Source organism: Hyla sarda, chromosome 2, assembly GCF_029499605.1.
Source record: "Hyla sarda isolate aHylSar1 chromosome 2, aHylSar1.hap1, whole genome shotgun sequence".
In the NCBI taxonomy this organism is placed as follows: domain Eukaryota; kingdom Metazoa; phylum Chordata; class Amphibia; order Anura; family Hylidae; genus Hyla; species Hyla sarda.
The window spans coordinates 360,384,662-360,400,619 of record NC_079190.1 but is presented as its reverse complement, the minus strand read 5'-3'; the positions used below and the strand labels follow the sequence as shown (position 1 = coordinate 360,400,619).

At 45.8% G+C, this 15,958-nt stretch overlaps 1 protein-coding gene across 6 annotated transcripts in view; it reads right to left on the bottom strand.

Annotated features, from left to right (window-relative positions):
* MAGI3 (membrane associated guanylate kinase, WW and PDZ domain containing 3) overlaps positions 1-15,348 on the bottom strand; it is a 335,762-nt gene extending 320,414 nt beyond the window's left edge. Inside the window, exons 1-2 of one of the 6 annotated variants that reach the window (XM_056558313.1) lie at positions 15,238-15,298; positions 14,064-14,404 (exon numbers count right to left, since the gene is read on the bottom strand). In XM_056558313.1, the coding sequence (XP_056414288.1) occupies positions 14,064-14,367 (304 nt within the window). In that variant the 5' untranslated portion in view covers positions 14,368-14,404; positions 15,238-15,298. Of the gene's footprint in view, positions 1-14,063 lie in introns of all 6 variants that reach the window. The other 5 variants (XM_056558317.1, XM_056558316.1, XM_056558315.1 and 2 more) reach the window with 5 other exon arrangements.
* Between the last annotated feature and the right edge of the window lie 610 nt (positions 15,349-15,958).

The following is a 15,958-nucleotide window of genomic DNA, read 5'->3' as shown; positions in this document are numbered from 1 at the left end:
CTGATGTTTTAGTCACTTTTGAATGCCGGCGGGGCTTTCACTCTAGTGGTAGCATGAGAAGACGGAGTCTACAAATCACACAAGTGGCGCATGTAGTGCAGCTCATCATGGATGGCACATCAGTGCGAGCTGTGGCAAGATGGTTTGCTGTGTCTGTCAGCGTAGTGTACAAAGCATGGAGGCGCGACCAGGAGACAGGCCAGTACATCAGGAGATGTGGAGGAGGCCGTAGGAGGGCAACAACCCAGCAGCAGGACCTCTAGCTTGCCTTTGTGTATGGAGGAGCAGGAGGAGCACTGCCAGAGCCCTGCAAAATGACCTCCAGCAGGCCACAAATGTGCATGTGTCCACTCAAACGGTCAGAAACAGATTCCATAAGGGTGGTATGAGGGCCAGATGCTGTGGAGAACGTTCTGCTGCCTTCAACATCCTCCAGCATGACCGGTTTGGTGATGGGTCAGTAATGGTGTGGGGTGGAATTTCTTTGGACAGTCCTCCATGTGCTTGCCAGAGGTAACCTGACTGCCATTAGGTACAGAGATCCTCAGACCCCTTGTGAGACCATATGCTGCTGTGGTTAGCCCTGGGTTTCTCTTAATGCAAGACAATGCTAGACCTCATGTGGCTGGAGTGTGTCAGCAGTTCCTGCAAGAGGAAGGCATTGATGCTATGGACTGGCCAGCCCGTTCCCCAGACCTGAATCCAATTTAGCACATCTGGGACATCATGTCTAGCTCCATCCACCAACGCCACGTTGTACCACAGACTGTCTAGGAGTTGGCGGATGCTTTAGTCCAAGTCTTTGAGGACATCCCTCATGAGACCATCCACCACCTCATTAGGAGCATGCCCAGGCATTGTAGGGAGGTCATACGGGCACGTGGAGGCCACACACACTATTGAGCGTCATTTTGACTTGTTTTAAGGACATTACATTAAAGTTGGATCAGCCTGTAGTGTGGTTTTCCACTTTGATTTTGAGTGCGACTCCATATCCAGACCTCCATGGGTTGATAAATTTGATTTCCATTGATAGTTTTTGTGTAATTTTGTTGTCAGCACATTCAACTATGTAAAGCCAAAAGTATTTCATACGATTAGTTCATTCATTCAGCTCTAGGATGTGTTATCTTAGTGTTCCCTTTATTTTTTTGAGCAGTGTATGAATCCACCCAATGACAAAATACAGTAAGAATTTCCACCATGGTACATTGTTCAATTTATAGGGTTTTGGGATATTTTCTGGCAAAAGAATATTTTACTCAGTGTACCATAATATGAACATGAACAACACAGTGACATAGATTGTGTCAAAAATATTACTAAACTTAGGAGATTAGTTGCAATAGTTAGTTGATTTTGTTGCAATAATTCCTGCAATTGTCCCATTCCGACCCATCTGACTGGATTTTGAACAGTGCTTTCCCAAACAAAAACTTCATTCAAACCAAAGGAACAAACTGTCATAAAAATTTCTGCAACCACCCTCAGGGATTGTGGTCAGCCTTTTAACTTCAAAAGGTTTAAAAACAAAACACAAACCCAATGACAAAAGCCTACTAACCACCACAAGTGGTTATGACACTATTGGAAGGAATTTATTTTTGTTGTTGTAGTCATCTGCACAATAGAGCTAACCGTTTGCAGACTGATGGTGGGAAAAGGGACAATTAGGGTCATGTAGCAAAGATTTTCTCCATGACTTAATGGGGCCTTTAGGAAAGTCTATTCAAGTAAAGTGCTTTCTTGTAGTGGTAATAAGATTCCCACTAAGGTGGGACCTGCCTGAAGCTGACGCTCTAGCTTTAGACTAGTCACTGGGGTCACGTATCAGACCAGAGGATCTGCCAAATGTTAAAAGGTTTCCTCTTTGGATAATTCTAATAACAAAGTTAGGGATAAACATATATAAGTATATAAATGGCCCATACAAAAAATATGGAGAAAAAAACTGTTCCAGGTTAAACCCCCCCAAAGGACGAGGGGGCACTCCCTCTGTCTGGAGAAGAAAAGGTTTAGTCTAAAGGGGCGACACGCCTTCTTTACCGTGAGGACTGTGAATTTATGGAACGGTCTACCTCAGGAACTGGTCACAGCAGGAACAATTAACAGCTTTAAAACAGGGTTAGATACATTCCTGGAACAAAATAACATTAATGCTTATGCAGAATTATAAAACTACATCCCTTTCCCTTATCCCCTTACACCCTTCCCTTCAATTCCCTGGTTGGACTTGATGGACGTATGTCTTTTTTCAACCATACTAACTATGTAACTATGATACTGATCAAGCAACGGAGCACGTAATGGCTATGCAGCTGGTCAATGCTAGAAAATGAATTACTTCCTAATAATTTTAAATATACAGCTTATAAACCAGCTTAGAAGTAAACCAAATATAGACATTGTTGAAGTATGCCTGTTTCAACTGAGTTATGTTAGAATAACGCTTCGTGACAATGTCCTTTTCAGGCTCCCAATGGTGTTATTTAGTCCATGGGAGTCCCCTCAATGGGGCACAGCTATATTTTTAATCTGTCAATTTCAGGGGGCAGGTCCAGAGCTGAGCTGTTTTCCAGCAGTACATACACAGGGCTTCCTTCTCCTTGCTTCTCTGCCCAATCAAAAGAGAGTGCCTTGTCCTCTCTGCTATTACACAGTGCTGGAGAAAAACAGGCTATACGGGCTTGCACTGTGGTGGGAGGGATGATTAACAGTATATTATCACAACCTTGTTGGTGTGCCTGAAGGCAAATCATACAGATGGATCCCGGAACAGCGAAAAGAAATGGAGAGGGTAAGGAGACCTCCAGCTACCATGATGACTCATCAGACCCCCGCAATCACAATGTGGGTGGTCCGATGATTCCCCCAAAGCACTGTAGATCCTTAAGAAGCTGTGATTAGTATTGATCATGGCATCGGAAGGGTTAAAGGCTGACCTCTCGATCACTGATGTCTGCCGTTATCCATGAGGTCCTGGATTATCATGCTGCAATGTACACCTGCAATTGTGTCTGCCCTGTTTGCCAGTGCCGTACATTATCCTATAAACATAGCCTTTAGAGATGAGCGAACTTACAGTAAATTCGATTTGTCACAAACTTCTCGGCTCGGCAGTTGATGACTTTTCCTGCATAAATTAGTTCAGCTTTCAGGTGCTCCGGTGGCCTGGAAAAGGTGGATACAGTCCTAGGAGACTCTTTCGTAGGACTTTATCCACCTTTTCCAGCCCACTGGAACACCGGAAAGCTGAACTAATTTACGCAGGATAAGGCATCAACTGCCGAGCCGAGAAGTTCGTGAAGAATCGAATTTACTGTAAGTTCGCTCATCTCTAATAGCCTTACACCCAATGCACTTATTGAACAGTAGCAGTCAAGATCAGATGCTAATGTCTCTTGATTTTTTTTTTTCTATTCCCATTCATAAATTATCCAAAGCACTCTTTACTATCCAAGACTAACCCAGGCAGTGACTTGTCCTCAGTTACATGAAATAAACCCTGATCCAGATTCTTTGGTCAATGCCTCTCTTACATAATGAACAATTTACACGACAGAGCTAATCATTCTTCAATATGACAATTGCCATGGGGAAGGTACACAAACAGTGCTATTTAAAGCTGACACGCTCCATTTATGTCCAGAAGTGTCCAGGCAAGAGTTACACCTCCAGATGTCACAAGCTGAACAAGGCCCATATTAACCCAATTACCATGATCCGAGGACAACTGTGATAATATTCTATATCTCTTTATATGTCTAAGTTCACATTTCAGCTTTATATGGACCCCCACAACTATGAGAAATATGTATAGAAGATAAAATTTGGTAGCATTACTTGTAGGATAGAACAAGTAGTATGGTGCTGTATGTCTACAACTCTATTATGGAGAGTGACTGAGGCCTTGCACAGATACAGTGTGTATATTTACACACTAAGGGGGTTGTGCCATAATGCCAACTTTTCACCCATCCACATCATAAGACTACACGGCAGCATGTGATGTGCCGCAGCAAATTGCATCTAAATCCTGTGACCACAATATTTGTGCAATTTGTCTGCTGTCGTGGGACTTTCTTACAGTTGCAATTTGGCTGTAAAAATATAGAAATACCCCGGGAAAGTCGCAAGTAGAACCAAATCGCATTGAAGTCAAGCTGGCACCGTCGTGTGTGATCTGCAACTTCAAAGTTGAATTATGTGCAACTGTCGAATCACAGTCGCATCATTACCACATCAAGAATCATTAGATGCAATGTCACAATGTGACCCCCCCCCAGCATTATTGTTGGGGTAATGACTACTGGAAACCCCAGCGATCATGAGAAAGGGGGGTCCCGAGTGTCCTTTGAATGGAGTTGTGGTCGATTATGCACTCGTCCATCTTGGCAGTCCCATAGACTTTGAATGGAGCAGCAGTACAAATACTCGAACAGGGGATTACGGAAATCCCTTTAATTGTATCCAGTTGGGCTCCCAGTGGTGAGACCTCCACTGACCAGATACTTCTCACCTATCGTGTCAGTAGGTAATAAGCTGTCCTGGTTTATTATGCTCACAGCCAATGCAAGAGGGTGCAGTAGACAAGTTGGTTCAGAAGGATTACAGAAGGCATTCTACCAACTATAAAACAAAGTTTTGCCTTTACTTTGATTGGCGCTATAAATCATCCTTCCATAAGATTGATTTCCTATCCAGCTGACTGCACTGAACACTACTCCTCCTGCGCCAATCACTACAACAGTAGCTGCTACTAAATTCCCAATTATCAGCGTTATTTATTTGAGCCGCATTGCAGCCACGAGTAGGTGTAAAAGGCTGAAGCCCATGAAATGGGTATAGCCAAGCAAATGCCAACCAAATCACTCATCCAAACAGCAAAAAAAATATAAGAAAACCGAAGCCGTGCAGGGTATATATTCTGCATGACACAAGCTAAGAAAATCCTAAGTATTACAGCTTCAGAAACACAAAACCTGTGGGAATTTACAATCATGTCTCATCTCAGCGACAATCCAAGGCACAAAAATGTACCCCAGCTGTATCTACATTTCCGAGACAGCAGGACTAGTGCTGGGCGATATGACCAAAAATGAGTATCACGGTATTTTTCTAAAGTATCACGGTATTTTTCTAAAGTATCATGGTATTTTTCTAAAGTATCACAGTATTTTTTTTTTTTTTTTTACATTGAGACTTGCATTGAGGTGGCGTAGCGGAACTAAATGGGCTTTTGGAACTACATGATCTGAACACTGGGGCAGTGGAGTACCCTTTTAAATAGATGTAACAAACAACCCTACAGCCTCCAGCTGTTGCAAAACTACAACTCCCAGCATGTTGGACTATATAGTAGTGTATAGTATAGGTCAGTGTTTCCCAACTAGGGGTGCCTCCAGCTGTTGCAAAACTACTACTCCCAGCATGTTGGACTATATAGTAGTATATAGTATAGGTCAGTATTTCCCAAATAGGGGTGCCTCCAGCTGTGGCAAAACTACAATTCCCAGCATGTTGGACTATATAGTAGTATATAGTATAGGTCAGTGTTTCCCAACTAGGGGTTCCTCCAGCTGTTGCAAAACTACTACACCCAGCATGTTGGACTATATAGTAGTATATAGTATAGGTCAGTGTTTCCCAACCAGGGTGCCTCCAGCTGTTGCAAAACTACTACAACTCCCAGCATGTTGGACTATATAGTAGTATATTGTATAGGTCAGTGTTTCCCAACCAGGGTGCCTCCAGCTGTTGCAAAACTACTACAACTCCCAGCATGTTGGACTATATAGTAGTGTATAGTATAGGTTAGTGTTTCCCAACTAGGGGTGCCTCCAGCTGTTGCAAAACTACTACTCCCAGCATGTTGGACTATATGGTAGTATATTGTATAGGTCAGTGTTTCCCAACCAGGGTGCCTCCAGCTGTTGCAAAACTACTACAACTCCCAGCATGTTGGACTATATAGTAGTGTATAGTATAGGTTAGTGTTTCCCAACTAGGGGTGCCTCCAGCTGTTGCAAAACTACTACTCCCAGCATGCCCGGACAACCGTTGGCTGTTCGGGCATGCTGGGAGTTGTAGTTTTGCAACAGCTGGAGGGCCTACTGTAGGTATAGTATATTATACAGACCCCTGTCCATCCCAGAACCCTGACTCCCCTTCCCAGTTGCTGAAGGTGGTCCGGGCCATCCATCCTTCCTGTAGTGTCCGGCGGCATTACGGGTGGAGGGTGAACCGGTCCGGCTGTCCTTCTTCTCCGGGGGTCCTCTTCTCCAATCCAGGCTGGCTCCGGTCTAGTAACGCTGCATAGATGCCGCTGCGCAGTGACACCCGTGCGCAGCGACGCACCTGACGTAGACGGCGTCTATGCAGCGTACTAGGCCGGAGCCTGCCCGGAGTGGAGAAGAGGACCCCCGGAGAAGAAGGACAGCCCGGACCGCTTCACCCTCCACCCGGAATGCCGCCGGACACTACAGGAAGGATGGATGGCCTGGACCACCCCCATTACGGGTAAGTTTAATTTTTTTTATTAACTCGGAGGGTGGGGTAGGTGGTATAGCGGTATGGGAAAAAATCCATACGGTGGAAGAAAAAAAAAAAAAAAAAACTGTATCCGGTTCATACCGGTATACCACCCAGCACTAAGCAGGACTCATGTATCAATGTATTTATGAAGCCAAAGTAGAGCAAGAAAACCATAGGATATGATGCTGGAAATGTGCGCAGCAATATAAGTTGGTGAAGAGAAGTCCTATGCCGAATCGGGCTCAGTGCTGTGACAGGGGGCTCCAGATTATATAAGTAGATCTAAGGTGATGTAACATGTAACAGGGACCTACTGAAGACATGGCTGACCTCAGGGTATAGAAAGGCATTCAACTCAATGACATGGCCTCCATTTCTGCTGGAATGTCTGCCATTAGGATGTGACGGCTACAGCATAAGACAGGCAAAGGGTCAAGATACTTGACACCCACCCATTTTTTTCCCTCGTAGATAAACAATGTACTCGGCTGGACATAAAAACCTTACAACCATATGGATCCAAAGCAAGGACGGCTATGTGACTACTGTGGAGTTTGGCAGGAGAGGTGGAGCAAAGGTTCCTGTGTGGATGTGTTATCATCAAGGTCAGAGATAAGGGCACAAAAGTCTTCCTGGATTACTCAAGTTGTGTCAAGGTACAAGAACATCAAGTGTAAGACTTTATCGGAGTAATTCTCCTTTATGCAGTAGTACAGAACAGAACTACCATGTAGTGTAATGGTATGTTCACACGTGGCAGATTTGCTGCAGATTTGTAGCGGATTTTCCCAATAAAAGGGGGTATGCCGGGGAAAATTTTTTTTTTTTAAATCAGCTGGTATCAGAAAGTTATCCAGATTTGTAAATTACTTCTATTTAAAAATCTTAATCTTTCCAGTATTTATCAGCTGCTGTATGCTCCACAGGAAGTTGTGTAGTTCTTTTCTGTCTGACCACAGTGCTCTCTGCTGACACCTCTGTCCACATAGGGAACTGTCCAGAGCAGGATAGGTTTACTATAGGAATTTGATCCTGCTCTGGATAGTTCCTGACATGGACAGAGATGTCAGCAGAGAGCACTGTGGTCAGACAGAAAAGAACTACACAACTTCCTCTGTAGTATACAGCAGCTGATAAGTACTGAAAGGATTACGATTTTTTATATAGAAGTAATTTGCAAATCTGTTTTTGGCACCAGTTGATTAAAAAAAAAAAAAGTGTTTTCCACCAGAGTACCCCTTCAAATCATATATCTATCACCTCTCCTTTGGATAATTATTGTGCAGGATAAGGGTACATACAGTTCAATGAGGTGGAAAGTGCATATAACCACAGAGGCCTTGGGCTGCAGGATTTTGCCTGTAAAACCATTGTATTGAGGCAAAATACAGAATTCACTAGTTACATAACTAACTGGGTCCTACAATCCACAGGAAATCGTTCACCGTTCCATTTCTATATGGTGGTATAGCCAGGTAGTTATGTCATTACAAAGGCTCTTGGAAATTTGAGTTGCAATACTGGTGGAAGTTTTAGGCTGTGTTCACACTTCAGAATGTTTGTGCGGAATTCCGCATTGGTCTTCCACACGGAGATTCCACAGCAGCAGAGTCCCATTGTATTCAATGGGATTCTGCTGCACTGAGCACACAGCGGAATTGTGTTATGTCTGCGGAATGTCCGCACAGAGGGGGCGATTTATCAAGAAATGTCTATGTTAGATCAAATTTCCACCTGGGTTCTCAACCTGTGGTACACGTACGCATAGGGGTATACCATGGGTTGAGCGTTGGTATGCGAACGTACTGGCAAGTAATTGTCAGCGCATAGCCAGGCAAACCTCCAGCTGTTGCAAAACTACAATTCTCAGCATGCAGTGACAGAAGGGCATGCTGCAGGGACTTGTAGTTATGCAACAGCTGGAGGCACACTGGTTGCAAAACACAGAGTTTGTTACATAACTCAGGGTTTCCCAACATCTGCAAGAGCACAGATTGGAGACCACTGCACAGTGGTCTCCAAACTGTGGCCCTCCAGATGTTGCAAAACTACAACTCCCAGCATGTCCAGACAGCCAAATGCTGTCTGGGCATGCTGGGAGTTGTAGTTTTGAAACTCCTAGAAGCAGCAGCGAAGATTAGTGACGATCTTCACTGCTGCCGACCCCACCGCTGCCCTATTGCCTCCCCCATCCCCAGTTTTATAATTACCTGTTCACGGGGTCTGCGCTACTTCTGGCTCCTGCGGCGTCCTGCGTGCTGCGCAGCGCAATGACGAGTGACGTCTTCCACGCGACGTCACCGTCAGTGCGTACAGTGACAGCTGGAGCCAGAAATAGCGCGGACCCCGGGAACAGGTAACCGGGGATGGGGGAGGCAATGGGGCAGCGGTGGTTGGACTAGGGAGGACCCCAGGAGAGGCAGGGGGAGAGAAGCGCTAAAGCCCCTGCAGCTCATCGATTTAAAGCGCCTGCTTTAAATCATTGATCTGTAGCGGCTTCTGAGGGGGGGGGGGGATAGCCGATAACTTATACCAGAATATTGGTACAAGTTATTGGCTATCGGGCTGGTACCAGCGGGACTTCTGCCAGTTATCCCGTGCGATGCCGTGCATCACCGGCTTAACTGAATGCCGTCTATAGGCGGCGGAATGCGCGAAGGACCTGCGCAAAAATGTCTATATCAAAAGGCGCATAAAAGTCTCAAAATATGCTGCTTGCGTCTGAACTGCACCTGTACATAGATTGATTTCAGAGTAAAAAAAAAAAAAGTATTTACCGAAAAAAATTATTAGGAGTTAACACAATAACCACTATAACCTTTCAAGAAGTGACATCTGTGAAAGAATGGAAAACATACCTCACAGGGTTTCATTACTAAGATTAGGTGTCAGGACAAGCTACTGAGGTACTGTGTACAAGAGGGCCCTGTCTGAGTAAATGTCTATTTATGGTGTAAACAATGGTGTGTGAAGTGCTCGGCTGACATACTCATGTCACTCAAAAGCCTGTATGAGAAAGGGATCACAATCTCCGATAATGTTATCTTCTCTGGTATTCTGTAATTGCGCATATCTATCCACATGCAGATTTCACATGCCCATGGTAGCATGACGCTGGCAGATCTGGTGCAACCTGACCAACTAGTTCTGGGGCCAACCCTGGCTTTACAAGTATGAGGAGAGCTCATCGTCTGCCAGGCAATAGCAGAGGTCATGCAGTGTCGAAATCCTGGCAAAAATTTACAAAACACAGAAAGGATCTACTGTATCCTAAACGGGGCTTGGGTGCATAGGTAGATAGCCAACGTATGATATCCAGATTCGGCTCCTCAGGATTGGGAGCCATTTATCTCTCTGTCCTATTGGAATACTAGGTTTATGCAGAGAAGATGTGTCCACGTGATGGTCTCTACGAGAGCAGGGAGACCTGGAAGTGTCAATCTCTGTTCATAGCATGTGCTGCTGAAAAACGGCTGGAAGGGGTAGTCCACTGGCCAGCATTCGGAAGTAAATGTTCTGAACACTGCTTTTGCTCTGCGGCGGTCGGCCATGTCCTTCGTTTCATCACGGCCACGCCCTCTCAATGCAAGTTTATGGGAGGGGGTGTGACGGCCGTCCCCCCACAGTGCAAAAAACAGCGTTCGGAACATTTACTCCCGAATGCTGGCCAGTGGAGTACCCCTTTAAATGCATTTAGGCCAATGCTTAGTAAACAGCAGGCCCCAAAATTATTGACAGGGAGTTCCAAACTCTTCTCTAATAATTATGACTATGGGGGAGATCGCTTCTTTCATTTTTGAAAAGGCCTCTGAAAAATGAAAGAGGCCTTTTCAAAAATGAAAGAAATGATCTGATTGGTTGCTATGGGCAACTCAGCAACTTCTCCTCTGGACAGGTTTTGATATATCTCCCACTATATTCTAAACTAAATCAGTAAATAGAATACAACTTCAGGAGACCATTAGAAAAGGGAAACCACCAATACCAATAGAGATTATAATCATTTTATTTTCTATCCTCGAAGCACTGCAAGATTCAAGGGTCCTATATAAGCCTGCTGATTCATGAATAAAAAGCCAATGAATGCGCGAGATAGGGCAGGGGGGCATTCAGCATCGGTGTAAGGCTGGACAAAAGAAGTCTTAGGGTACGTTCAGATGAACGGATTTTCTCAGCGTATTTCGCCGCTGAAGGACCTCGTATATGCTGGCTTTACATGTGCAATACACCGCTATGAGCAGACACACTGCGATGTGCGAGTCACCGCGTGCATGCGCAATATACTCGCACATCGTGGCAGCTCATTGAGCAGGTGAAGCGGCCGCAATGTGTGCGAGTACACCGCGCATGCGCGGCAACTCGCACATCGTTTCTGTGTGTCTGCTTGTAGTGGGGTATTGCCACTCCGAGCAGGCACATGTAAATCCAGCATATAGAGGTCCTTCAGCGGCGGATTTGCATCGTAAAATACGCTGCAAATCCGCTCGTCTGAACGTACCCTTAGGCTGCATTCACATGCAATACAGTTTCTGTATCCGGTTTCAGTGTAAGGAACCATATTGCAAACCGTATGTACACGTCATTGAAAACCGTATGCCAAACGTAGCATCCGGTTGTGTACGTTTTGCACTATTTAACGGTTTTATTTTTGTTTTTCCCCGTACACAAAACCATAGTCTACTATGGTTTTATGTCCGGGTGAAAAACCGGATACAACCGTATACGTTTTTTGTTTTTTTAAATGGTGGTCAATGGAAACCGTACAGAACCGTATGTGCGTACCGTTCCATCCGGTTTGCACAATACGGTTTTTCAGTTTGCACATGCACAGTGCACGCCGAAAGTTCTTCCCACAAACAGAACAAGAAGAACTTTAATGAAGGACAAACATAAAACCGTATCCGTTTTTTTTCTTCAAAAAACGTATTAAACCGTATGCAACCGGACATCCGTTTTCAAACCGTACATGGTTTAAAATCATACAGAGGCATGTACGGTTGTTCACGTTTCGGTCCGGTTTTGAGACATACGTTTTTTTTTTACAAAAAAAAATGATAAGGGAAGCGAATTGCAAAAACGAGATGTGAATGCAGCCTTAGTGCAGTTTTCCAAACCAGGCTGGCCTCCAGCTGTTGTAAAACTACAACTCCCAGCCTAGGAGTTGTAGTTTTGTAACAGCTGGAGGCATCATGGTAGGGAAACCCTGCCTTCCTGGTTGTCTCCTAATGTGTGTTTGGAGCCTATATTTTCAGGTATTTAATATTCGCTTAGGAATGACTATGAACCACTGTTGACCATAGCAGGACCACAATAAGGAATAGGAAAGTAACCTTAAAGGGGTACTCCGCCCCTGGCATCTTATGCCCTATCCAAAGGATAGGGGATAAGATGTCAGATCGCCGGGGTCCCGCTGCTGGGGACCCCGGGGATCGCCGCTGCGGCACCCCGCCATCATTACTGCGCAGAGCGGGTACGCTCTGTGCGTAATGACGGGCGATACAGGGGCCGGACGTCTATTAAAAAATCTGAATCCTTTCAGTACTTATGAGCTTCTGAAGTTAAGGTTGTTCTTTTCTGTCTAAGTGCTCTCTGATGACACGTGTCTCGGGAACCGCCCAGTTTAGAAGCAAATCCCCACAGCAAATCTCTTCTAAACTGGGCGGTTCCCGAGACACGCGTCATCAGAGAGCACTTAGACAGAAAAGAACAACCTTAACTTCAGAAGCTCATAAGTACTGAAAGGATTAAGATTTTTTAATAGAAGTAATTTACAAATCTGTTTAACTTTATGGAGCCAGTTGATATATAAAAAAAAAAGTTTTTTCCTGGATAACCCCCTTAAAGGGGTTGTCCGGGAATAGAAAAACAGAGCTGATGTCTTCCAAAAACAGTGCCACCTCTGTCCCCAGGTTGTGTGTAGTATTACAACTTAGCTCAAATAATTTCAATGGAACTGAGCTGTAGTATCACATACAACCTGGTGACAGACACTGTTTTTGGAAGAAATCGGCTCTGATTTTCTAATCCTAGATAACCCCTTTAAACACAATTATTTTAATACTATGAATATTCGCTTAGGAATATGCGCCAAAGCTAATCTTTTGGGAACACACCAAGGGATAGGAAATAACCTCAAAATTACCTTTAATAAGAAAAGAGCTGAAAACCACGAACAACAAGAAAAGAGTATTCGAATAAGAACAGCCTCACCTTCAGCCCTATCTGCGTCTGCATTATGGTAATCCAGTGTTTTCCAAGCAGCGTGCCTCCAGCTGTTGCAAAACTACAACTCCCAGCATGCCTGGACAGCCAAAGGTTGGGAAACACGTGTGCCTCCAGCTGTTGCAAAACTACAACTCCCAGCATGCCCAGACAGCCAAAGGCTGGGAAACACATGTGCCTCCAGATGTCGCAAAACTACAACTCCCAGCATGACTGGACAGCCAAAGGCTGTCCAGGCATGCTGGGACTTGTAATTTTGCAACATCTGGAGGCACACGGGTTGGGAAACATGTGCCTCCAGTTGTTCCAAAACTACAACTCCCAGCATGCCTGGACAGCCAAAGGTTAGGAAACACGTGTACCTCCAGCTGTTGCAAAACTACAACTCCAAGCATGCCCAGACAGCCAAAGCCTGTCTGGGCATGCTGGGAGTTGTAGTTTTGCAACAGCTGGAGGCACACGGGTTGGGAAACGTGCCTCCAGCTGTTCCAAAAACTACAACTCCCAGCATGCCTGGACAGCCAAAGGCTGGGAAACACATGTGCCTCCAGCTGTTGCAAAACTACAACTCCCAGCATGCCTGGACAGCCAAAGGCTGTCCAGGCATGCTGGGAGTCAGTTTAGCAACAGCTGGAGGCACACGGGTTGGGAAACACTGTGGTAATCTCTGGCCAACGCTAGGGTTGAGCCACTTGGCACTGAATCTCCTCCATTCTGGGAATCGGAATTCTTAGAACACCCATCTCCAATCATGTTCTCAATAATATGTCACCAGATAACTAAAAGCAGAGTTTTCCTTTACGTATCGCCCAATACAACATATTTCCAGCATCTAAGATTTCCCAATCTAACACTTACAGAATGCGGTTGCACTCTGTGGATGCTAATGCTAAATAAATAGCGCTGCACACCCCAAAAATGGCAAGGATAAGAGCCTTTATTTGTAAGGACCCCCCCCCCCCCCCCCCCCAAAGTCACTGGAGAGACTGAGGAGCCATCCAGGACTTATGATGCAGGCTGTATAATAAGAAGTTACATGAAATATGGAATCGCTGACAGCGAGACTTTCCATGGAAGGGTATCTGTGGTTAAATAATTGGTACTGATCACAAAAGCGGAAAATAAAGAACATTATAAACCCGCCGCATATAAAGAACGGCTGTATGTATCAAAAAAAGAGAAATCCACATTACCAGAGCCAGAAACATAAGCGAATAGGAATGTCCGGGCATTACAGAAAATCCTGACATGGGCTCGGTGCCCAGCAGTCTCCAAAGCAGAGGGAATAAATTGCAGAAGGCACTTACCGGGTTTGACGGTCTTCAGACGGATGGGCTCTCTGAAGTGCCTTATCACTGCCAGCGTATCGCGGTGGGTAAGGCCACTCACTGGGGTTCCATTCACTTCCAGCAATACATCCCCTTGGCTGGGTACCTTGCCTGCAATATAGCTTGCAGCATCCTCCCGAAGGCGGCCCAGGTAGGGGAATTCTCCATGCTCAGCACCCCCTCGGATCTCCAGGAGGGCACTGGGGTCTCCCCCCATCCCAGATAACCCGCATTCCTGCACTTTGCTCAGCCAGTGCTTCTTCTTCTTCAGTGTTTTGGACATGGTGCCGCATACGGGAGATGGCACTAAACTCTTCTCTCTACAGTTAGTGTGTTACACAATAGATAAATAAGGACTAAACACAACAACAAGACATTCAGACCTTCACAATAACACTAGAAAATAGGGAAAGGAACGCCTGGTCAGTTTATAGCTGCCATCAGTGACAGCACAGGATGATGGACAGACAACAGTCACAAGGGCTGCACTGATCCCCCACAATAATCACCCCCCAACTACACATACTGGGGACCGCCAGACATCACAAATACAACATCTCCATAGACTGGAGAGAATCACTGCAGCTTCCTACCTGGAGAAACAGGAAAAGAACTACACAACAATGAGAAGAAAAAGCATCTGGACTACTGAAGGGAGAGGCGGGACTGCTGGGGATAGTAGTCTGCAGAGGGAACACAACTGGAGGGATTTACAGAAATAACAGAGGCAACAGATCAACAGCAAAACAAAGAGGGTTAACCCTTACATGGCCAGGGGGGGGCACTGACACTCACAATCCTCAGGCACTGAAGTTAGTCCAGTAGGACATAGTGGCGCTGCAGGCAGGCACAAGAACACTTGGGATTAACCCATTCATGGACACAACACTAATGCAGCCAATACAACTAGATCCAAGGTATAGTGCAGGATCAGGAGGCGCTGCGGATGAGCCCGACCCCCCAGCTGACAGGCTTGAAAGTTCAGCGGGAGAAGTTCGCCTGGGATGGGGCAAAGAGAGGGGGTGTGCCAGGAAGCAGCCTGTCACCGGGAGCCGTGCACATGGAACCAGTAACTTTTGAATGGGGGGAGCACTGGGGAGAAGCGGGACTCCTCTTCACAGACGGGCTGATGCCGCTACCGGGTGACACCCACCGGTACCACCGCCTGCTGCTGATCCGGCTGCTCTCCTACCGATCTACGTCCGGATGCTGTCTCGACGGAGACTAACAAGGGACTGCGAGCTACAGAGGGTGCGCAACTCAGCGCTGACTGTTACCACGCCCACATTCCGCTCTAGCCACGCCCTATTATTGGCATTGTCCAGTCTTCAATCCGTAAACCACGCCTTCTCACCTCCAGCCCTTCCCACATTCCACGAGGCTAGACACGCCTACTAAAATGTCATTAACACCACGCCCCTTTATAGTGACATCGTACGTTCTTCCAGCGTTGTAAACGAGAATCTCAAAAGACTGATTATATGACTCTGCACGCAGCTCCGCCTGCTGGGAGGAGCATGGGCTGTCCTTGCAGATGTGCCCGTCTGGGTGTAGTGTGAACTGTAACCAAAGCCGCGGTACAGTCCTTATAGTATTGTATGGATAGGGAAATGTCATGGACGCTCAGATCATCTGTGTCATCTTATTGTGGAGACAGTGGACCTGTTATGAGCGTTCATATGAGGAACGTGACATAGCATCCAGTCCCTCAGGAGCGCACCCGCTATATATGAAGTAGTGTCCCCTACTTGCGGCTCTCCAGCTGTTGCAAAATTACAACTCCCATCGTGTTCTCACAGTCTTTGGCTGACAGGACATGATCAGAGTAGTACAGTGGTGCCTCAAGTTACAATATTAATCGGTTCCAGGACGGC